The sequence below is a fragment of the Microcaecilia unicolor genome, chromosome 3 (assembly GCF_901765095.1).
Source record: "Microcaecilia unicolor chromosome 3, aMicUni1.1, whole genome shotgun sequence".
Taxonomy (NCBI): Eukaryota; Metazoa; Chordata; class Amphibia; order Gymnophiona; family Siphonopidae; genus Microcaecilia; species Microcaecilia unicolor.
In genome coordinates this window covers 515,596,477-515,621,858 of record NC_044033.1, presented here as the reverse complement: position 1 = coordinate 515,621,858, position 25,382 = coordinate 515,596,477, and the positions used below count along the sequence as shown (strand labels likewise).

Sequence of the window (25,382 nt, the reverse complement as noted above, 5' to 3'; positions counted from 1 at the left end):
TGCCCATATCCAGCAGACAGCTAAGACCTGTCGCTTCTTCCTCTTTAATATTAGCAAAATTCGCCCATTCATCTCTGAACAGACCACCCGAACCCTCGTCCACTTGCTCGTTACCTCTCGTCTTGACTATTGCAACCTTCTCCTCGCTGGCCTCCCGCTTAGCCACCTATCCCCCCTTCAATCTGTCCAAAATTCCGCCGCACGTCTTATCTACCGCGTGAACCGATACTCTCATATCACCCCTCTCCTCAAGTCGCTTCACTGGCTCCCGATCCGCTACCGTATACAGTTCAAGCTTCTCCTATTGACCTTCAAGTGCACTCAATCTGCAGCCCCCCATTACCTCTCTACCCTCCTCTCCCCGTATGTTCCCACCCGTAACCTCCGCTCTCAGAACAAATCACTCCTATCTGTACCCTTCTCCACCACCGCTAACTCCAGACTACGCCCCTTCTGCCTCGCATCACCTTATGCCTGGAACAGACTTCCCGAGCCCATACGCCATGCGCCCTCCCTGCCCATTTTCAAGTCCTTACTCAAAGCCCATCTCTTCTCCCTTGCTTTTGGCGCCTAACCACCTTCCCCATTCATGATACCTACACTGACTACATAGTTTGTTACCTTTAGATTGTAAGCTCTCTTGAGCAGGGACCGCACTTCCCCATGTTTAAACTTGTACAGCGCTGCGTAACCCTGGCAGCGCTATAGAAATGCTAAGTAGTAGTAGTAGTAGTAGTATTAGATAAATCTTTAAGAGGTCCCGCCAGGACTTTTCTGACCTCCGTCAGTATCCTGGAATGTATCCCATCCGGCCCCATAGATTTGTCCATCTTCAGATTCTCAAGCTGTTTATAAACTCTTTCTTCCATAAATGGTGCAATATCCACTTCGTTCCCAGATATTCCCTTGGCAGCCGACCTTGGTCCTTCTCCAGGTGAACACTTATAAGAAGTATTTATTAGCACATTCGCTTTATCCTCATCACTCTCCACATAGCCATTCTCATTATCTTTCAGTCTTGCAATTTCATTTCTATCTTTTCTCCTTTCTCCAGTGTATCTGAAAAATGTCTTGTCACATCTCTTTACATCTTTAGCCATTTGTTTCTCTAAAAACATTTTTTCTCTAAAAAAAAAATCTAACATCTTTCTCAGTCCCTTGATTATGCTAATCCAATCTTTTTCTGTCAAGTGTTATGTCTGTGCTCTATAGAATCTTGTTTGTTTTTATCTCTCTATATAAAACGCACCTCCAACATTCTAATGAAGCCTCACTTTCCCAACGTTCTAAAGTGAAGCGGCTGAGACCACTTTTTTGCTCCATGAGTGTCTGCCCCGCCCACGCGTCAAACGTAATGACGTCGAGGGCGGAGCAATGACACTCAGCAAATAACAGCGCTCAACGTAAAATGACGTCCCATTAGAAGGTTGGAAACACACTATCCGCCCTTCCCAACTTCCCCCACCCCCCAAAGTCGCCGACCGTCACCAAAACATCCCCCCCCCCCCAAGGTTGCCACCGTTAACACACAGAACAAAACCCCCCAGCATGTCCCCCACCCACCAAAGTCGCCACCCGTCACCAAACCCCCCCCCCCCCAGGTTGACACTGCAAACACACTGAACGCCACACCCCAGCAAACACCAACCCAGGCAGGGGAGGAGTAGAATCGCTCAAGACTGCTGCCAGGGGCGTAGCCACGGCTGGCCCTAGACGGGCCCTGCCAGCCCACTTTTCCTCCACCGCGACAGCGCCAGCCCCAGCTCCCATTGCCGGCCACTGCTGCTTTTCATGTTCAGCAGCAGGGCCAGTGCTACAAAAAAAAAAAAAACAATCAGCTGACGACTAACCTGAGCGCAAACAACAAAAAATGTAAAAAAAAAAAAAAACCAGCACCGCAGGCAGCCTTGAGCCATTGGCTGCTGGCTGTGCAGGCTCCACCCATCTCTTACGTCACTGCCCCTACGTCACTCCGGGGGCAGTGACGTAAGAGATGGGAGGAGCCTGCACAACCAGCAGCCAATGCCTCAAGGCTGCCTGTGGTGCCGCGTTTTTACATTTTCTTAAACATTTTTTGTAGTTAGCGCTCAGGACAGCTGAGCGCTTCTTTTTATAGCGCCAGCCCTAGGAGTACCAAAGATACAACATCAAGTGGCAGGGCGGCCCGGAGGAGGAGAAGGTAGGTGTGTACCAGGCAGGGGGAGGAGTGACGAAGATCGCCGATCAAGAGGCAGGGAGGGACAGAAGAGGAGGAGGTAAACATCAGTGCTAGCAGGCAGGGGGAGGAGTACCGAAGAACGGGATCAAGTGGCAGGGAGGGCTGGAGGAGGTGGGGAGAGAGGGAGGGGGGCCCCTGGCAGGGAAGCAGACAATGAGGGAGGGGGGCCACCCTGGCACACACTCACCTTCACCTGGCACACACTCTCCTTCATGCACACACACTCTCTCTCTCTCACAAACACACTCACACACACTCTCTCTCTCTGTCACTAACACACACTTAAATCTGGGAGGGGGAGGGGAGGGAGGCGCCCCACCCTGGCACACACGATCATTCCCCCACACACACTCTCTCTCTCTGTCACAAACACACACTTGCACCTGGGAGGGAGGGGGCCACCCTGGCACACACTCTCATTCTTACACACACTCACATTCCCATACACACACTGTCTCACAGAGACACTCGCACACAGTCTCACTCTCTCACACTCACAAACATACACTTGCACCTGGCAGGAGGAGAGGGAGGGGGCCACATCTGAGGGAGGGGGGCCCATCCTGCTACACACTCATTTTCACACTCACTCTCATTCCCACATACACACTCTCTCACAAACACACTCACACACACACACACTCACTCTCTCACAAATACACACTTACACATGGCAGGGAGACAGGGAGGGGGCACCTTGCAGGAGGGGGGACCATCCTGGCACACACTCATTCTCACACACACTCTCATTCCCATACACACTCTCTCTCTCAGATACAATCGCGCACAGTCTCACTCTCTCTCTCTCACACAGACACTCGAACACAGTCTCACTCTCTTTCTCCCAATCACTGTATCTGTGTGAAACACACTCTCTCACACTCACTGTGTCACACATACGCACTTCCACACACATCACACACACACTCATTCTCACAGACACACTCACACCCACACACACTCGCACATTCACTCTCTCTCTCTCTCTCTCTCTCTCTCAAAAATACATACTCCAAGGAAAACCTTGCTAGCGGCCGTTTCATTTGTTTTGGAAACGGACCTTTTTTACTAGTATTTTAATAAAGATTTAAATATAAAATCATAACTGTTTGAGGCTTGTGTGGATGGGGCAGAGTTGGCAGGGATGGGGACAAACGTTGCCTCCATGTCTTTCTCTAGCACTAATTTCTAGATCTGAAACTTTTCACCTAAATTTGAATTTACAATAATAAAAATAATTGGGCAACACTGTTCTGGTGGCATAGGTGGGGCAGAAAGGGAAGGTTTTTAGGCTTCAATTGAATGCAGCATTTCTCTGTAGATTATACATAAAGCAATACCTCTCCAACCACATTAAGCATCAGAAACGAGCATGGGAAGATCAGCCCAGAAAAGGTTATTACAACTGTCTTTGCTGTCTGAGATTCATTTAGCCAGGACGTTAAAAGTCAGCTTTTGCATTCTTAAGGTCCTCACTTTGGAATTAAGAATGACCCGAGCTAATTCTCTTTTTCAAAAAAAGCTGCAGGCATGCTTTTTCCCCCCCCCCCCCCCCCCCAGCTGATATTATGAATCTGACTTCAAACTCTTGTATATTGCGATTTTAAATGCAAAAGATCTTATATGGATGATTCTGTGTGCCGTTGTTCAGTATAATCTGCTGGGATGCTGTAGTGGGAAGTGGCTTATCACATTAAAAAAGGGTCATTTGCTCTGTTAGATCAGGAGGTGTGTTAGAAATTGTGCAAAGGAGTCAGTCTCTACAGGACCCAGTCAAATACTTTTCAGCCACCTCAAGCATCTATTTAGCACAGCTACTGCTGGCCTGTACCTGCAGATATTTGGCAGTGTTCTGCTATTCAGAACAAGAGAATAAGATGGGGACGAGGACAAACTTTGTCCCTGTGCCATTTTCTACTTTGAAGCCTGTTAATGAACTGGACTGTTATTTATGTTTGAGTGATGCAGACCATGATATTTTGATTTTTGGGAAAAACATGCAGACATTCTGGCCACAACTAGCAAAATTTGCATAGGGGATCCTGTACATCCTGCTAGCAGCACACCTTATTATTATTATTATTATTATTATTATCTATTGCATTTGTATCCCACATTTTCCCACCTATTTGCGGGTTCAGTGTGGCTTACAATACATTGTGAGTCATGGAATTACATTGCTTACAATATGGTTATGGGTTATATAGAGAAGAGTTATGGGAAGACAGTCGAAGTCAAACATATTTTGGGAAAACAAGTCAAAGTCAAACATAGTTTGGGAGTGGAACAGTAGAATGTAACAATGGGGAAGTGATCGGCGATAGAACAATGGCAAGAGAACATTAGGGTATAACAGTTCCATCTGTGGGTAGAGTTTTAAGTGTGGTGAGAATAAGGGGAAGAGAGATCAGAAGAGAGTGTATTGCCCTATCTCTGTTATTGCGTAAGGACTTCATATGTTTTGATTCTTGCCATAGCTTTTCTCGAAGAGGTGAGTTTTCAATAGTTTGCGGAAGTGGGTTAATTCATAATTCATTTTCAGGTTGCGTGGTAGTGTATTCCAGAATTTCGTGCTTGTGTAAGAGAAGGTTGAGGCATGCAGGGCTTTGTATTTTATGCCTTTGCATTTAGGGAAGTGGAGATTGGGGAAAGTTCGGGATGATCTTTTGGCATTTCTGGGTGGCAGGTCTATTAAGTCAGACATGTATGCAGGGGCCTCACCATGAATGATCTTGTGGACCAAGGTACATACTTTAAAGGTGATACGTTCCCTGAGTGGGAGCCACTGCAGTTTCTCACGTAAGACATCTTCTATTGCCGGAAGGACTGTGGAAGAGAGGAAAGCTAGACTGAATCCTGAGATTGTTTATTACTTAATATTCATCCATAGATTAAAAAATCATACCAGTACTTCATAGGTATTTTTTTCTTCCCTTTAGGGCATACAGAACGGGTTGTATTTTGAACCCCCAGACATTTTAACAGGGTGGATTAGGATTCCTTGGGGTAGTAAAAATTAGTTATTGTTGGGGTTGGAAGGGTAGAGGGTGGAGGTGAGGAAGATTATTATAACTTCTCGCTGTTATTATTGTTTTCTATTTGTAATTTATACACAACAGTTGCACAGCATATTGTTCCTTTGTATACTTTAACAAAAAGATTTAAATATAAATCATAATTGTTCGAGGCTTCTGCAGATGAGGACAGAGACAGGGCCCGCGGGGACAGAGACAGAACCCACGGGGACGGGGACAGACTTTGTCCTCGTTTCATTCTCTATTCAGATCCTAAGTGCTCACTCAGTGCCCATACAGATTTCACAGCTCTGCTGGAGCGTGGGTGCTGTCATAGAATTATGGAGATAAATTTTTAATCCAACATACATTATTTTCTTTTATCACCGTAGTAATTAATAGTACTGCAATTTAGTGCTGTGTGCCCTCGGGGAAACATTTTGAGTTAACATTTTATAGAAATACTGCTTGAAGTCCATTACTTTTCATGGGGTCAAGTCTGAGAGGTCCTCCAAATACTGTGCAGCTTACTAAAAAAAAGAAGAAAAAAAACCCCTTAATGTGCAGAAATGATTCCAATAGCTAGAAATCCTCAGGTGTAAAACAGTAAAAATGAATGATGATTCTGATGACAATTAAGGAAATGATGATTGCATTTTTTATGTAACATGTCACATGAGAAAAATGTGCTGTTTGCAGTAATGGAAGCGAGTACACAACATTTTTCAAAAGCATCCTCTGCCGTCCACGAACCCTGTGGATTCTTATTTATAGCAGTAAATATTGGTAGCATCAATTAATTAAAAACTCTTGATGTGTTTCTGGCCACTTGGTAGGTACTTATTCAGGATCTGGAGCTTTCGATGTCTTGCACGTTGATTCAGTTGTTAAAATGCAGCTTATACTAATTCTTTTGGATTTTATTTTTTTGTTGTTGCTTTTGAACAGTGGGAGCAGAGTACGGACAAGACGCAGTTGAAAGTGGTGCTGTGTTTCTCTTCAAGATTTTTCATGTCAAGGAATGTGTCGGCCAAGATGAGACCAAAGCTATTAAGCAGATGTTCGGGCCCTTTCCACCGTCATCTGCCACAGCAGCATGTGATGCCACGTGTCGGATTACTTCTCGCTTCACAGAAGAGCAGCTTGCAGACCTCGTACGGATGTTTGAAGTTAAAAATGGTGATACCGCCAGAGGTTTTGGTAAAAACATAATCTTCTCACTTGACATGTATGATCTGGATCGTTCCGAGGAGCTGCCGGTCAATGGTGAAAACGGTACACACAAACCCATCAGCTTAGATTACTGCAGATTTCAAAACAATCATTTGGCGACCTACCAGGGCGGTTTTGTGGATGGCTCAGATGCCGAATCGCTTGGGAGGGTAGATGGCTCTTTTCTGCGCTGCAAAGTGGAGAAGTACATAGGTGAAACGTTACGGGGAACCTCTGGCGGGCCAGTGTTGGATGACCTCTGCTGCACATTATTTGAAATGCTTGCGTCCAGTAAGAGCAACGATGAACTTCAGAATGAGGTAGGGCACACATTTGTACCATTTGGTTTCTTATTTATATTGTATTATTATTATTATTAGCATTTGTATAGCGCTACCAGACGCACGCAGCGCTGAACACCTGACACAGAGAGACAGTCCCTGCTCAGTAGAGCTTACAATCTAAAAATACACACAGACAAGACAATTAAGGACGAGGGAAGTACTGGGTGAGAAAGGAACAAGGGGAGGGCAATTGAGTAGTGGCTAGGAGCCAAAAGCAGTGGGTAGCGTATTGTAAAGGAAGACACAACTTTAGTAACCGCTAAGATCTGACTTGCTGCTAAAGCTGTACCTGAGGCTGTCAAGGGTGAATACAATTTATTTATTTATTTGTTACACTTGTATCCTGCGCTTTCCCACTCATGGCAGGCTCAATGCGGCTTACATGGGGCAATGGAGGGTTAAGCGACTTGCCCAGAGTCACAAGGAGCTGCCTGTGCCTGAAGTGGCAATCGAACTCAGGTTCCCCAGGACCAAAGTCCACCACCCAAACCCCCTAACCACTAGGCCACTCCGCCACTTGTTGCTACTATTTGAGATTCTACATGGAATGTTGCTATTCCACTAGCAACATTCCATGTAGAAGTCGGCCCTTGCAGATCACCAATGTGGCCGCGCAGGCTTCTGCTTCTGTGAGTCTGACGTCCTGCACGTACGTGCAGGACGTCAGACTCACAGAAACAGAAGCCTGCGCAGCCTTCTACATGGAATGCTGCTAGTGGAATAGCAACATTCCATGTAGAATCTCCAATAGTAGCAACAGAACCTCAAATAGTAGCAACATTCCATGTAGAATCTCCAATAGTAGCAACATTCCATGTACCCTGCGCTTTCCCACTCATAGCAGGCTCAATGCGGCTTACATAGTAATAGGAATACAAAGTATAGTGCAGAGAAAAGAGGCTAAGCTTAGCAGAGTAATGGGGAAGTGTAGATAGGTAATATAATAAGGGAGAGGGAGTAGAGGAGGTAGGAAGAGGTGCTATAATGATTTGCTCGTATTAATTTTTTGTTTTCTACTCATGGAAGTTGCCAGATTATACGAGATTGTTTAAAAAAAAAAAAGGCTCTAGAGACCAGTGCATAGTACAAAGCACTTGTTCTGTGCTGTGTGGTTAAATTTAGACCTGTTTATCATTTTCTGAGCATCGCTAAGCTCTTTTCTGCTATTAGGTGATGGATTCCTGGAGACTTTTAAAAATGGCTTATTATAAACACTGTATAGAGATGTAGAATTTGAAGGGAGACGACATTTAAATATGTGTAGCTTTTATGTTTCAACATGTTTTATTGAAATCAAAATTACACCGTGCAAACAGGTTATACCAATTAAAGAGACATAGGTAAACTTTAGATAAGTTCACACCAGCGAAATACAATTTAACGGCTCAACAATTTTTTATACTTTTATTCCCACCTCCCCCCAAATCCCTCCTCCCCCCCAACCCTCAAATATCTATCCCCCATCCCAAACATAAGAACTAGACCTTCTTCATGTTGTTACTATTTCACCGCATAATTCACATTCCCCAACCCTTCCCCCCACTCTATACTCCCCCTCCCCTAAGAGGGAGAAAGAGAGGAAAAAAACAAAAAACACCCCTCTGTTATAAACCATTTAAAACTGAACTTCGCGCACGTGGAGACAGGGACTGAATATAAGGATCCCAGGTCTCTAGAAAACGCCTTCGTGTCTTCTGGGAGGATCCCACCGCCCTACGTTCATGTAGTAGTAGCTCGTGCAACTTGTTTCTCCAATGCCAAAAGTCTGGCGGGGCCACACTCAACCACCCATTCATAATCACCTTTTTCCCCAACAGGCAAGCCTTGCGGATCAACAGCCGCGGGCCCCCCCTGCTGGAAGGCAAAAAGCTCATATTTGTCAAATATATGTGTAGCTTTTAGATGTGGTGGTGTTTACTTGCATAAGCCTCTCTTTATCATGCAGTAAGCGTCAGCAATGTCATGATCTGCTTCCAAACCCATTTTATTCAATGGACTTTGTGGAAGGTAACGCACAATAACAGTTATCCCGCGCTAAGCTTTGGTAAATAAGGGCCGTGGTGTTTCTGATGGGAATAACTAGAAATCCTTGAACCAAAAATAAAAAAGAAAAATTGGGATAGTGAATATTTTGGTTAACTGATAGTCAGAGGACTCTGTTAGACGTGTGGTACAAGCAGGGGAAATAAGGAGAGCTGCATTTTGATTAAAAATTTTAATCTTGATTAATGGCAGGGGTGTAGCCAGAAGTCCATTGGGGGGAGGGGGGCACGGGGTGGACTAGAGGAAGGGCACACATTCCCTCTCCTTCCCCACCCACTCCACATTAGATAACATACCTTTACTGGAGTGGAAGCCAAAGCCCCGCCAGTCAAAGAAATCCACTGCTAAAGCCGCCCCCTTCCTCCTTGAATTGCCTCGGGAGCGAAGAAGTCAGAGGCGTGCCTGCAGCCACCGTTGCCGACACTCCCTAAGCGTGTTCAGTTCATGCATGACCTGAATATGTTCGGGGAGTACCAGCATCAGCGGCTGGAGACACGCTGCTGACTGACTTTCTCCTGAGGCTGTACCGGACGTACGCAGCGCTTCACACTTGAACATGAAGAGAGAGTCCCTGCTCAGTAGAGCTTACAATCTGATTTCTACCCTTTGGAAATCAGTCACTTATCTCCCCCATTGGTATTATTTTCTTTTTAAATTTCTGCATATCTTTGTTTTCATGACTTAAAAACAAAGATTAGCTGTCATTTTGCCAACAGCTCCTCAATCTTTCTTGAAGTGTTTCTTGTTCCACTCGCACTCTGAGGCATATCCACTTAGTTGCTGTTTTAGGGTCATCTGCCATTAAAAGACCCTACCTTCTGTGTCTTCCACAGTATCACTCACAAAGGTCCCTAAGAGACAGGGCTTATTTCTTTACAATGTTATTTTCCAGCCTGTCGCTCATGTTACAACTGGAGGGAATCTATGGGAGTGGAAATGGGCAACGAGCCAATCTATTTTGTTTTGCATCCTTGATGGGAGAAATTCTAGAGCGTGAACAGTTTTAATTAAGAAATAAGAACTGATTTTAATGTTTTAATGTCGGTTGCTACTTTTATAAAACTGAATGATTTAATGTGGTATCTTGATCTTTCGTTTTAAATTGTCTGCAGCCTTAACAAAGCTGCTTTATATTTTTACCCCAAAATGTCACTTTTACTCTAGGCAGTTATCCTGCAGTATTCAGTTTGAGCGGAGGAGTGGCCTAGTGGTTAGGGTGGTGAACTTTGGTCCTGGGGAACTGAGGAACTGAGTTTGATTCTCACTTCAGGCACAGGCAGTTCCTTGTGACTCTGGGCAGGTCACTTAACCCTCCATTGCCCATGTAAGCTGCATTGAGCCTGCCATGAGTGGGAAAGCATGGGGTACAAATGTAACAAAAATAAAATAGATACTATTGGAGATTCTACATGGAATGTTGCTATTCCACTAGCAACATTCCATGTAGAAGGCTGCGCAGGCTTCTGTTTCTGTGAGTCTGACGTGCAGGACGTCAGACTCACAGAAGCAGAAGCCTGCGCGGCCAAATTGGTGATCTGCAAGGGCTGACCTCTACATGGAATGTTGCTAGTGGAATAGCAACATTCCATGTAGAATCTCAAATAGTAGCAACAGTAGAGGAGTGGCCTAGTGGTCAGGATGGTGGACTTTGGTCCTGGAGAACTGAGGAACTGAGTTCGATTCCCACTTCAGGCACAGGCAGCTCCTTGTGACTCTGGGCAAGTCACTTAACCCTCCAGTGCCCCATGTAAGCCGCATTGAGCCTGCCATGAGTGGGAAAGCGCAGGGTACAAATGTTAACAATAAAATAGATACTATTGGAGATTCTACATGGAATGTTGCTACCATTGGAGATTCTACATGGAGTGTTGCTATTCCACTAGCAACATTCCATGTAGAAGGCTGCGCAGGCTTCTGTTTCTGTGAGTCTCAGACTCGCAGAAGCAGAAGCCTGCGCGGCCACATTGGTGATCTGCAAGGCAGACTTCTATATGGAATGTTGCTAGTGGAATAGCAACATTCCATGTAGAATCTCAAATAGTAGCAACAGTGGAGGAGTGGCCTAGTGGTTAGGGTGGTGGACTTTGGTCCTGGGGAACTGAGTTCGATTCCCACTTCAGGCACAGGCAGCTCCTTGTGACTCTGGGCAAGTCACTTAACCCTCCATTGCCCCATGTAAGCCGCATTGAGCCTGCCATGAGTGGGAAAGTGCGGGGTACAAATGTAACAAAACAAGCATGTGATGCTCACCATTTCATTTTAACTCGGTTTATAAAGTTGATTTGCATGATTTTTATAATGTCCTCTGGATCGGTGTTCTGAACTCGACTGCTGGTGCCAGACTGAGGCTTTTTTTAATTTTTTTATTAGAATTGTTTCTGACATTTACTTCTGGCATTTGACTGTGCCACCAAGTAGGTGGAATCTTTTGACCCAGTGATTTTCAACCTTTTTCATCTAGTGGTGCAAAATATTGTCAAGGCAAACCACTGGAATCTGACCCGTACCTACCTGCCTGTCCCCACTAAGATCCATGCCATCCCCCACAAGTAATCTCCTCCATCCCCACCCGTACCTGTAACCTTCAGAAGTAGTTATTTCATTTAGTTATGCTACTGAGTAGATTCCTGCATAGACACCACATACCAGCAGAATCCTTCACCTTAGTTGCAGATACAGAACATGACTCTTACCTGATATGAAATAGGGAACCCCCAAAAATATGCACACAAAAACTGAAAGCAGAGATACCAGACTCTTCATAGAGAAATAAAAAGAAATCTGACATATAAATTCAAAACATCAATATAATTCAATCACTAAGCTGAAAATAAAATCATTTTTCCTGTCTTTGTATTCTGGTGATTTTATTATTCCAATTATCTTGTTTCCAATCTGGTTTCCTATAGCTGTGCTCTTAACTCTCTTTCCAGGGCTTCCTTTCCTTTTGCAGTTTCTTTTTTAACCTCCTGCCCCGTCTGTTTGGTTCTGATCTTTCATGCTCAGCTTTCTTTAATTTCTCTGCCTCCTTCTCAGATCTATTTTGTTTTCTCTCTCTCTTCCCTTCATGTGCAGCCCTTCTCCTCTCTTCCCTTCTCTCCCATGCATGTGCAGCCCTTCTCCTCTCTTCCCTTCTCTCCCATGCATGTGCAGCCCTTCTCCTCTCTTCCCTTCTCTCCCATGCATGTGCAGCCCTTCTCCTCTCTTCCCTTCCTTCCCACGCATGTGCAGCCCCTCTTCCCTTCCCTCCCACACATGTGCAGCCTGTCTCCCCTCTTTCCTTCTCTTCCACATATGTGCAGTCGGTCTCCGTTCCCCCCCCGCACACCTGCAGCTGGTCTCCCCATTCTCGCCCGCATTCCTGCAGCCGGTCTCCTCTTCCCTGCCCGCATTCCTGCAGCCGGTCTCCCCTTCCCCGCCTTCAGCCGATCTTTCCTTCCCCGCATGCATGCCTGCCTGCCTGCAGCCGATCTCCCCTTCCCCACCCACCTGCCTGCTTGCCTGTCTGTCCTCTCCGTTCCTATTCTTTCAAACTTTGCATTGCTGGCAGCTTTTAAAACAGACCTTCCTCTTGCCTCGTGAGGCTTTCCCTCTGCTGTGTCCCTCTCACGTTGCAAAAGGACGTCACATCAGAGGAAGGACCCTGGGGCCGGATGGAGAAAGGCCTGTTCTTATAACTGCTAGCAACCGCAAAGTTTGAAGATTGCGGCGGAGAGGAGAGAGACCCGAGGAGTGGGCGGAAGAAGCTCACAGACGTCACGCGATTTGCCAGGTTATCTGGATGAGATTCCCGGTCTTCTTGCAGCATACTTGGGAGTATCCACTGCACAGCGGTTGGAAAAACGCTGCTTTGATGAATGACATTCTATTTTTAGAACTGTGGTTCTACAGGCAACTTTGTTAAGAGAGTGCTTAATCCTCCTCTTCCTCCTCCTAGTTTCTTGAAAACTGATGATGGCTTTTGTGAAACTCCATTATATATTTAACTTTGCAAAATCAGTCCCTTAAATTAATATAAAGGAATGTTAAAATAATAACAAATGTCTTCCTAAAAACGTGGCTGGTAGGTCCATTGTTTCATTTCAAGCACATGTGACTTCAGGCATTGAAATATTTATAGAAGATGCTTATCACCATACTCCAGTATTTACACCACTACGACATTTTGGGCTCTATATATTAGGGCTGAATTGCAGTAAGAAGCTTAAGTTGACTGTTATAGCCTGAGATTCTAACCTGTCTCCTCAATGCTCAAGAGTACATAAGTACATAAGTAGTGCCATACTGGGAAAGACCAAAGGTCCATCTAGCCCAGCATCCTGTCACCGACAGTGGCCAATCCAGGTCAAGGGCACCTGGCACGCTCCCCAAACGTAAAAACATTCCAGACAAGTTATACCTAAAAATGCGGAATTTTTCCAAGTCCATTTAATAGCGGTCTATGGACTTGTCCTTTAGGAATCTATCTAACCCCAATGTGGCCGCGCAGGCTTCTGCTTCTGTGAGTCTGACGTCCTGCACGTACGTGCAGGACGTCAGACTCACAGAAACAGAAGCCTACGCAGCCTTCTACATGGAATGTTGCTAGTGGAATAGCAACATTCCATGTAGAATCTCCAATAGTAGCAACATTAGTACATAAGTACATAAGTAGTGCCATACTGGGAAAGACCAAAGGTCCATCTAGCCCAGCATCCTGTCACCGACAGTGGCCAATCCAGGTCAAGGGCACCTGGCACGCTCCCCAAACGTAAAAACATTCCAGACAAGTTATACCTAAAAATGCGGAATTTTTCCAAGTCCATTTAATAGCGGTCTATGGACTTGTCCTTTAGGAATCTATCTAACCCCAATGTGGCCGCGCAGGCTTCTGCTTCTGTGAGTCTGACGTCCTGCACGTACGTGCAGGACGTCAGACTCACAGAAACAGAAGCCTACGCAGCCTTCTACATGGAATGTTGCTAGTGGAATAGCAACATTCCATGTAGAATCTCCAATAGTAGCAACATTAGTACATAAGTACATAAGTAGTGCCATACTGGGAAAGACCAAAGGTCCATCTAGCCCAGCATCCTGTCACCGACAGTGGCCAATCCAGGTCAAGGGCACCTGGCACGCTCCCCAAACGTAAAAACATTCCAGACAAGTTATACCTAAAAATGCGGAATTTTTCCAAGTCCATTTAATAGCGGTCTATGGACTTGTCCTTTAGGAATCTATCTAACCCCTTTTTAAACTCCGTCAAGCTAACCGCCCGTACCACGTTCTCCGGCAACGAATTCCAGAGTCTAATTACACGTTGGGTGAAGAAAAATTTTCTCCGATTCGTTTTAAATTTACCACACTGTAGCTTCAACTCATGCCCTCTAGTCCTAGTATTTTTGGATAGCGTGAACAGTCGCTTCACATCCACCCGATCCATTCCACTCATTATTTTATACACTTCTATCATATCTCCCCTCAGCCGTCTCTTCTCCAAGCTGAAAAGCCCTAGCCTTCTCAGCCTCTCTTCATAGGAAAGTCGTCCCATCCCCACTATCATTTTCGTCGCCCTTCGCTGTACCTTTTCCAATTCTACTATATCTTTTTTGAGATACGGAGACCAGTACTGAACACAATACTCCAGGTGCGGTCGCACCATGGAGCGATACAACGGCATTATAACATCCGCACACCTGGACTCCATACCCTTCCTAATAACACCCAACATTCTATTCGCTTTCCTAGCCGCAGCAGCACACTGAGCAGAAGGTTATTGCTTGATGAGAAATGTTTCATTGCTCTTTGTCTTCCACACTTCATTGGATAGTTTTCCAGCTCTGCAGTGCCCCATCTTTTCATGCTTCATAAAGGAACTTCTCCATGCCATACTGCCAGTGCAGAAGCCCCCTGTTCCTGGGGACCATACAGTTGTTGTAACTTTATCAACGTTCCATTTTCACTGCTGGACTCTGCTTCCCACAAAATATTGTCTCCTTATTATCTGTTTTCTGAGTTGGAAGAATCCTTGAACTCGAAGGACAAGCACATGCAGTTTCTTCTTAGCCAAATAGTTCTTCCAACGCATCCCAATTTTTTACCCATAGTGATAGGAAATACAGCAAGTCCACAAATCCAGACCTCTCGAAACCGTGAGTTCTGGCCTGCCTGAGAATCCGGACTCTGTCCCACCTTTCCCTCGTACACGGCTCAGCGTCTCTCTCTCTTTCCCTGCTTGCTCTCTGAGGCCTCCCGTGACTACGCCTCCCTCCCTGCACAGTCTCTGTCCCATACCCAGCTCTGCCCGCTTGCTCTCGCCTCCTGAAGTCTTCATTCTGCAGCGGCAGCCTTACTCACAGGCTGTCTCCCGCATTCACCGTGCCTTTCCCCTCTGACCCTTCTGACAACAGGAAATTGCATTGGAAGGGAGTGGGACAGGTTGGAGGGGAAAGGCATGGTGAATGCCGGAGGCAGCCTTGTGAGTAAGGCTGCTGCTGCAGCATGACTTAAGGAAAAAGGTGAGAGCAAGCGGGCGGAGCTGGGTGCCGGGGGGGGGGGGGGGGGGAGGGAACAAGAGACTGTGCAGGGAGGGAAGGAAGGAGGGAGGGAGGGAGGCTTTTAGTAAGTGAAAGAATTACATTAAAGGATGTGTGAAAAATCTCCTTTAGGAGAGAAGTTACAACATTATTATTGTTATTGATAAAATGCCAAATGATTAATTCTAAGGTAGAAGCTGTCCCCCCATCCCCACAAATGAAAATCCAAAATGGGATCCTGGACTCTTGCTGTTTCTCTGCAAAGATGCACTTTTTTCCACCCTAAGACTATTTTTTTCCACCAGAAGAAAGTACTGCCTGAGAACCCAGAAAATCCCTAAATTCGGACTATCCTGATCCCCAAGCAATCCAGATTTTTGAACTTCTACTTTTAATATTCTGTCTAAAGCTTTGTAGGAATTTGCATGAGGAAGCTCTGATCTGTAGGTGGGATCTCCCCTACTCCAAAGAACTGAATACAACAGGAAATCTATATATCTGTTTCCTTTTGATGCAAACAGAATTGGCATAGCAGTCCCCGAAAGAACTTTAGCAAATTAAATGGCATCCTGCATCTAGTTCTGTTTACAAATGAGTACTCCTCTAAAAACAAAAAGTCTCATCAATTCACAGCCTCTACAACCACTGTGGTTGTCCTAAATTCTGGTTCAGTGAGTACAGTTTGTAAAATAGCAATGTAGCCCTCCCTTCATGTATTTGTTTCACACCTAGGTTTGGACCAGGCTACAATAAAGAAAAGTACCTTTGATCAAGCAATGCCCTCACTCTGTGTGATCTGGGAACTCTCGTCACTTCATTGGCTCCCTATCCGTTTCCGCATTCAGTTCAAACTCCTCTTACTGACTTACAAATGCATTCACTCTGCAGCTCCTCAATACCTCTCCACTCTCATTTCTCCCTACACTCCTCCCCGGGAACTCCGCTCACTGGGCAAATCTCTCTTATCTGCACCCTTCTCCTCCACCGCTAACTCCAGACTCCGTTCCTTCTATCTTGCTGCATCGTATGCTTGGAATAAACTTCCTGAGCCGGTACGCCAAGCCTCATCTCTGGCCATCTTCAAATCTAGGCTAAAAACCCACCTCTTCGATGTTGCTTTTAACTCCTAAACCTAAACCTTCAACTGTCCCCTATCCCTGTCTGTCCTAACCCTTATCCCTTACTTGTGCTGTCTGTCTGTCATAATTAGATTGTAAGCTCTATTGAGCAGGCACTGTCTCTCCATGTTCAAGTGTGAAGCGCTGCGTACGTCCGGTAGCGCTATAGAAATGATAAGTAGTAGTAGTTCTTTACAGGCAGCTCTTAAATATCAGGACAGATACATAGGATGTGGGCCTGAGACTGTGTTCTGCTTGTTGCTCATCTGTATCAAATGTATTCCATAGACAGCAGGATTGATCGGGAGCCTGCTTAAAGTTTTAAAAGTGAGAAGCTGAGAAGGCCGCTGCACATGAGAAGGGGGCCATACATGCTCAGAACTTTATTTTAAGTTTAGAACTCTGGAAAATCTATCCTGTTCTGGTGATGTATAATGACGACATCCACTCGTGCATTCATCAGTCCTGCTAGCTACTATTACAGTCGACCCAACAATGCTTTTTCATGCAGCATTCCCAGCCCTGGCTGGTCTGGAAAGCAGAAGACCTGAGCTTGGACTTGGACAACGGTCCCTTGTATGGCCATGCATTGCATTCCCACTGGATCACTAGGCTGGTCCTCTTTTCAGCTGTATCTCTTGTGTCCTATGCCGGGAAGGAATGTTTTCCTGAATGAGAATCCACTCTATATGCACAGAATGTGTCTTGATGCCAATAGAAACCAGATAGGAATGCGGTTATTGGACAATTAGTGGCGGAATGAATGTGGGCAGTGTGTATTGTGGGAGACACTTCACATCTGCAACCTTTACTGGTAGCATTACAGCTTATAACGATGGCCATTGGAGAACAATAATATTCGTCTATCTTGTGGTTTAAAGAGTGTGCAACCTCCTGAGGTTGATGAATTATTCTTGATTTAGCTTGTGACATAGAATAATTGTAAGCTTCCAGACTTGTAAATGTATGTTGTTAAAAAGCTTAAGAAATCTGTTCATGGAAATGAAGCCTGTATTTTCCTCTCAAAAAAATGTCCACTCTAGATTGTTTTTTACTACTGAAAATGAGACAAATATCCCCCCCCCCCCCCCCCCCCCCCCCCCCCCGGAATAGCTAATGCCTGTTATTTACAGGTACTTAATTTAAACTAGACTAATTTAACAATGCCTGAAGCCAAGGTCACTTTACAACTTAATTAAGGTTGCTTGTGATGTAAAGACTATTTATTTCTTGTATGCTATAATTAATTAATTACATGTGCTGTAAGTAAAGCTAATGCCAGGTGCTTGTGTATTTATAAGCCCACTCTACACTCCCATTTACTATCTGGGCATATTGATATATTTCCTAACTTTAAGAGAGGATATATTCTGCTTTTGTCTTAGATTTGGAACTGTGAAACAATCAGTTACATAGATTGGGGGTTAAGAACATAAAAGTGCCTGTGAGGGAGTGAGTGTCATATTGACAGGTGTCCCTAGAAACACTGCCTCACTGAGGGGGTCTTTTACTAAAGCTTTGCTTGAGTTATCTGCAGCAGGGCCCATTTTATGCCTATGGGCCCTGCTGCAGATAACTCAAGCTAAGCTTTAGTAAAAGACCCCCTAAAGTTTCAGTTCATCCACTGCACAGCAGGTGGCAATAAACCTGCCCTGTCAGAGGCTGAACTGCAAAGCCAATGTAGCATAGGGACTTTAGGCTGCCTGGCCAGGAGGGTGGGGTTCAACAGTGAGCAGGGAGTAAAAGTCCTTGGGCAGAACAGAGAGGCTTTGGGAGGAGAGGAGCTGCCCTAGAGTACAAGTCTCCACTGCTTGTGTGTAAACTACCGGAACCTGGCAAAGGTAGGCTAAGCTTTAGTTTGAGTTTATAAGAATGCTGTCCTTGAGATCTGGATGGAAGCAGAATAAAAGAAAAAGAGCAGTAGAGACAATTCCCCCTTTTCCTTAGTGTCCCGCCGGACCGGTCCAGGAACTGACTGGTGGGTTGTGCACTCCTTCCAGCAGGTGGAGACTGAGAACTCTGACTCTAGAGAGCCGAGAGCATTCAATTCAAGCTTCTGCTACTAACCTACAAATGTACTCGATCTGCAGCCCCTCCTTACCTCTCAACCCTCATCTCCCCTTACGTTCCTACCCGTAACCTCCGCTCTCAAGACAAATCCCTCCTTTCAGTACCCTTCTCCACCATCGCCAACTCCAGGCTCCGCCCTTTCTGCCTCGCCTCACCCCACGCGTGGAACAAACTCCCCGAGCCCATACGCCAGGCCCCCTCCCTGCCCATCTTCAAATCCCTGCTTAAAGCCCACCTCTTCAATGTCGCCTTCGGCACCTAACCTCTACACCTCTACCCAGGAAATCTTGACTGCCCCAACTTGACATTTCGTTCTTTAGATTGTAAGCTCCTTTGAGCAGGGATCGTCCTTCTTTGTGTATTTTGTACAGCGCTGCATAACCCTAGTAGCGCTCTAGAAATGTTAAGTAGTAGTAGTAGTAATAAGAGCCCTGGCCAACTAGCCCTAGAGTCAGTATTCTCAGTCTCCAGCAGGTGGAAGGATGTGAGCCCTTCAGTCTCTTCTCAGATTTTCCTGTCTTTTCCCTTTCTAAGGTAGTTTGTTTAAAAAAAAACAAAACCTGTTTGATTTACTTCTGTGCCCCTGGGTATTCAGGCTTCTTCTGACTGAGTGTAGTGTACACTTCAGTATGCCAAGGGTTTACACCCGGTGGGTACTGGGGGTCTCCACCACGTTTTCCTCCTGTGGTTCCCCAGCAAATTGTTCTTATTTTAGGGCTGGGGAGTGCTCAGTCTCTGTGGAGGGAGAATACTGCAGCTGTTGGAGAGGCAGCCACATTAAAAAAACAAAAAACAAAACTTTAATCTGTACAGCTACAGCGTGTTCTGCAGAGCAGCTCTAGGGCAACATTTTTTTTTTTTTTTTTGTTAAGGGAGTTCCCTTGGTCGGTCAGCTCGTTTGCCGGTTTCTTATTTAAAAAAAGGCACGATTGTGCCGCGGGACACGCTATGGCGGAAAAGCTGCGCAGATGCTCCGTTTGTCAGCATCAGGGGGTTGGAGCCTCCGGCGCTTGTAAATATTGTACCACTGTGGAGTCGGCTGGGTCAGCTGCTTTTCTTCTGGCTTCTGCTCCCGTCGCGTCTCTCTCTCATGCAGTATCGGTTCAGTCTGCACGAAGGTCAGACTCTGTTCCCACTCCCATTTTGGCGGGAGCGGCGGCTATTTTACCTTCCCCCTCCGTTTTGGAAAACCAGGCCTCTTCTTCTGTTCGTCAGCCAGCTGATCATCCAGTGGTTTTGCCGCCTGCTCCGGGGGGGGGGGGGGGGGTTCTGGAGGGAGGATTCCCACCAGAGTTTGTACTTCAGATGTACCAAGCCTTTTTACTTAAACAGGCAGGCCCTTCTCCTCTTTCCTTGGGGGCTCTGGTGCCAGGCAGGCTGTCTCAGCCAAAAGGCCTAGAGAATCCTGGAGATTCGAGGAAGAGCAAACTTCAGATCCAGATTTGGAGATGCCCTCTTTAGAAGACATGGAAATGCAAGATGATCCGGAATTAGAGGATCCGGATTCCTTGGAGGCAGGGACCGATCCCTCTTTCCCAGGTGAGGATCCGTCTGTGCTGCGTGTATTTCACAAAGAGGACTTACAGGAGCTTATTTCATTGGTGGCTTGCACTTTACATTTTGAGGAGGACCAGCTTGTGATTCCGGAGGTCCGCAAGGTTGATCTCCTAGTTAAGGGTATCAGGCATCCTGGGAAAACTTTTCCTATGCACCAGGACATTAGGGATATCATCCAGGCTCAATGGGATTTCCTGGATTCTCCCTTTAGGCTAGCAGGATCCATGGTGCACCTTTATCTAGTCCCAGATGTTGATAAATCTCTTCTGAAGGTGCCTGTGGTAGATGCAGTAGTGTCTGCGGTCACTAAGCGCAATACGATCCAGTAGATGGTGGTAAGGCTCTTCGGGATGTTCAGGATCGTAGGGTGGAGGCCCTCTTAAAGAGTAGTTTTGACGTCTCCTCTGTGGCTGTGCTGGCGGCTATTTGTGGCTTTTTAGTAGCTAGAGCATGCTTTCAGTGGGCCGACCGAGTTTTGGACAGGTCTTAGGAAGATTTGTCTTCAATTGACACAGAGGTGGCCAAGATTGAGATGGGCTCTGCTTTATCTGACTTGTTGAGGGCATCGTTGAAATCCATGGCTGTCAACGTGGCAGCTCGTCGTTCTCTCTGGCTGAGAGGTTGGTCTGTGGATGCGGCATCTAAGTTGAGTAAGTTCCCTTTTCCGAGGTTCCTTTTTGTTTGGGCCTGAGTTAGACAAACTGGTCAATAGTTTGGGAAGCACCAAGGTTTCCTCATCTACCAGAAGATAGTTCTAGAGCTCCTCAGTGCTATTCTGGTTTTAGCCGTGGGCGAGGACTGGATTTCCGCCGTTTTCGGTCAGTCAGAGGTGTTCAGCCGCAGCGGTCTCATTTCTTCCAGAGGAACCAGTCGTTTCACGGGTTCTGTCGAGGAAGTAGAGACTCCGGCTCTTCTTTTTAGTCCGCAGCCCGTCCAGCCCAATGAAGGTGCGAGGGCCTCTCCTCTGGTTATAGTGGGAGCTCTGTTCTTTCAGAGGTGGGCCCAAATTACCACAGATCAGTGGGTTTTGGAGGTTATTCAAGACGGGTACGCCTTAGAATTTGCTTGTCCTCTCTCCAATGCCTTTCTAGAGTCTCCCTGCCGATCTCGTCTAAAGGTGGGAGCGGTTCGGGACACTCTGTTAAGACTTCTACAGCTGCAGGCTGTTTGTCCAGTTCCTCTGTAAGAAGTCAGACAAGGCCGTTATTCCATTTACTTTGTAGTTCCAAAGAAGGAAGGTTCTTTTCGGCCGATTTTAGATCTCAAGGCAGTCAATCGGGCGCTCCAGGTCCCCAGTTTTCGGATGGAAACTCTGTTCTCGGTGATAGTAGCAGTCCGGAAAGGAGAGTTTTTGATGGCTCTGGATTTGACGGAGGCCTAGCTGCATATTCCGATTCGTCAGGAGCATCAGCGCTTTCTCCATTTTGTGGTCCTGGGGCAGCATTTTCAGTTTCGGGCGCTCCCCTTCGGTCTAGCCACGGCTCAGCGTACATTCACCAAAGCCACGGTAGTAGTCGCAGCGACCTTAAGAAAGGAAGGCATTGTGGTTCACCCATATCTGGATGACTGGTTGATTTGGGCAAAGTCATACCAGGAGAGCCTTCAAGTCACAAATCGAGTGGTTCAGTTTCTGCAGTCCCTCGGATGGGTAGTCAACTCTGCTAAGAGTCGGTTAGTGCCGTCTCAAACCCTGGAGTACTTGGGAGTTTTCTTCAACACGGCGCGTGGTCGCATATTTCTTTCTCAGGCAAGAATTTTCAAGATCCAGTCTCTCAGGTTCAGGCCTTGTTGCGCAGGCAGGTCCCTTGTGCTCGGGATTATTTGCAAGTATTGGGATACATGGCAGCAGAGGTAGAGGCAGTGCCTTGGACCAGGGCGCACATGAGGTGTCTTCAGGCATCTCTCCTGTCCAGGTGGTCTCCTCAGACAGACACGTTGCACATGAGGTTGCTTCTGCGGATGCCGGAGCGCAGCAGCTTATTTTGGTGGTTGAGGACGTCCAGTCTGACAAAAGGCATGCCATTGGATCTGCCCAGCTAGACAGTAATAACTGCGGATGCCAGTCTCAAGGGCTGGGGTGTTCACTGCCTGGGACAAGTTTGCTCAAGGTCTGTGGTCTCCTCTGGAGACGTCCTTATCGATCAACCTCCTGGAAACCAGGGCGATCGGTCTAGCTCTGGAGGCATTTTCTTCCCTAATAAAAGGAATGTCTATTTGCATTCTTTTGGACAATGCATCAGCGGTGGCGTATGTCAACCGGCAGGGAGGAATGAGGAGTCGGCTATTACATCTGGAGACATCGAGACTCATGTTATGGGCGGAAGCTCATCTGGTCGCTCTCTCGGTGTTGCACGTGGCAGGAACGGAGAATGTGCAAGCAGATTTTCTCAGTCGGCACATCCTAGACCCCGGAGATTGGGCTCTCGGATTGCAGGCCTTTCAAGTGATAGTAGATCAGTGGGGGTGGCCAGTCATGGATCTCTTAGCCACTCATATCAACGCCAAGGTAAGTTGCTTCTTCAGTCGCAGAAAAGATCCTCAAACAGAGGGAGTGGGTGCTCTTCTTCAGCCTTGGCCTCCGGGTCTTCTCTATGCATTTCCTCCATGGCCTCTCCTGGGAAGACTTATCCAGGGCATCGAGGCGCACGTGGGACAGGTGATACTGGTAGCTCCAGATTGGCCTCGCAGACCATGGTACGCAGATCTCTTCCGCCTTCTAGCTGTTCCTCCCCTCCAGCTACCAGAGCACCCTGGCCTGCTCGTTCAGGGGCCATTCTTCATCCAGATCCAGCTCGATTTTGTCTAACGGCCTGGCCCTTGAGAGGGCACGATTGACAAAGAGGGGTTACTCTTCGAAAGTCATCTCTACCATGCTTTGTTCTCGTCATCGTTCAACGTCTCTGAATTATGTTAGAATTTGGCGGAGTTACAGGCTTTTTTCTGTAGGTCGCTGTTTATGGAGTTTTCTAAGGAGCGTGTGGTGTTGCGTCCGGTTCCTTCTTTCCTTCCTAAATTTGTCTCCTGTTTTCATGTCAGTCTGTGGTTTTGCCAGTCTTAGGTTCTTCCGTGGGTTTGGAAGAACAGCGTAGGCTGCAGTCTCTTGATGTCGGAAGGGTCCTTAGGCAATATGTAAAAGTTTCGGAAGGTTTCAGGCATTCAGACCGTCTGTTTCTCCTTATCGGGGGATCCCGTAAGGGGCTAGCGGCTTCTAAACCAACTCTATCTAGGTGGTTGAAGGAAATAATAGATTCCGCTTACCTTCTGTCAGGTAAGCAAGTTCCGCAAGGGATCAAGGCTCATTCTACTAGGGGGCAAGCTGCTTCTTGAGCGGAACGTTTCTTGGTTCTTCCTTTGGACATTTGTAAGGTGGCAACATGGTCTTCTTTGCATTCGTTCTCGAAGTATTACAGATTGGATGTGCAGTGCCGTCAGGAAGCGGCTTTTGGGGCAAGGGTTCTCACGGCAGGATTGTTGAGGTCCCTCCCTTAAAATGACTGCATTATTACTTCCGAGCAGTCAGCTAAGGAAGGAGAAATTAGATCTTACCTGCTAATTTGCTTTCCTTTAGTCCCTCCGGACCGGTCCAGGCCCCGCCCATGTCTGTGTAAATAGTATGAAAGAATGTGTTCTTGTTGTTTGGGTAAAGTTTTGGTTCAAGTTTAGAGCTGCTTTGTGGTTGACGATACTGCAAAACTTAAAAAAAAATACATAGTGTATTCAATTAATTCCTACAGAGGCTGACAAAGTACCTATGCGAGAGAGGGCTGTACTTTGTCCAATTTATTCTTTGGCTGACCGGCATGGCAGTGTCGCCGTCTTTCCTTTGTTGCATTATATTTTCCATGGAATGGCTGCTCAGATACCCTGTGGCACAAAAGGCAGTTTTTCTCTCTTGATCCTTTTTCTGCTTTGTTTTTGTTTTTTATTTTTGTTACATTTGTACCCCGCTCTTTCCCACTCATGGCAGGCTCATTGCGGCTTACATGGGGCAATGGAGGGTTAAGTGACTTGCCCAGAGTCACAAGGAGCTGCCTGTGCCTGAAGTGGGAATCGAACTCAGTTCCTCAATTCCCCAGGACCAACGTCCACCACCCTAACCACTAGGCCACTCCTCCACTGAATCTAGGGCTAGTTGGCCAGGGCTCTTATTGGCTAGAGTTAGAGTTCTCAGTCTCCACCTGCTGGAAGGAGTGCACAACCCACCAGTCAGTTCCTGGACCAGTCTGGAGGGACTAAAGGAAAGCAAATTAGCAGGTAAGATCTAATTTCTCTTCCTTTTTATTTGAAGAGAAAGAAGAAAGAACTGAGACTGAAGAGCTCACCACCTGCTGGAGACTGAGAATACTGAATCTGGCTGAGGCTGAGCAGGGGTCTTTCTTATTGGCTCTCATGAGAGTCAGAATTCTCAGTCTCCACATGCTTGTAGGTGTGCATAACCCATCAGTCATTTTCTGTGCCAGTCTGGAAGGACGCAGAGGAATGTTTTTCAAGATTGGCAATGCAGAGGAACTGAAAGAAATCTCATTGGACCTGGAAGACATACTGAGCCAAATCAACCAGTTAAAGAGTGATAAATCACCTCCAATGAACTGTGGAGATTGGAGTGTTTTCCAACCCTCATTACGCAGAACTACTACTACTACTTAACATTTCTAAAGCGCTACTAGGGTTACGCAGCGCTGTACAATTTAACATAAAAGGACAGGCCCTGCTCAAAGAGCTTATAATCTAAAGGACAAGTGAGTAGACAATACGATAGGGGCAGTCAAATTGGGGCAGTCCGGATATCCTGAAGGTAAGAGTTAGGTGCCGAAGGCAGCATTGAAGAGGTGGGCTTTAAGCAGAGACTTGAAGATGGGCAGGGAGGGGGCTTGACGTAAGGGCTCAGGAAGGTTGTTCCAGGCATAGGGTGAGGCGAGGCAGAATGAGTCTCTTCTACATCCCAACCTCCAGTCTCTGGGTCTCAAAGCTTGGATGTTGAGAGCCTAGAATTTGCTTCCTTGGGTCTTTCGGAGGGTGTCTCCCGGTCTTGCTGGCTTCCAGGAAAGACTCCACTAAGAAGTGTTATTCTTTCAAATGTAGGAGGTTTGTCGTCTGGTGTGAGAGCAAGGTCCTAGATCTTACTTGCCCTACACAGACCCTGCTTGACTACCTTCTGCACCTATCAGAGTCTGGTCTCAAGACCAACTCCATAAGGGTTCACCTTAGTGCATTTAGTGCTTATCATCCACATGTAGAAGGTAATTCCATCTCTGGGCAGCTTATTGTTCGAGTCATGAAAGGTTTGCTTT

General features: G+C 46.4%; 1 protein-coding gene across 1 annotated transcript in view; it reads left to right on the top strand.

The window, feature by feature from the left end:
- Nucleotides 1-25,382, top strand: part of LOC115464829 (activating signal cointegrator 1 complex subunit 3-like) — a 417,679-nt gene that overhangs the window by 111,149 nt on the left and 281,148 nt on the right. Inside the window, exon 4 of the mRNA XM_030195187.1 lies at nt 6,181-6,764. Coding sequence (XP_030051047.1) covers nt 6,181-6,764 — 584 coding nt within the window. The remainder of the gene's footprint in view (nt 1-6,180; nt 6,765-25,382) is intronic.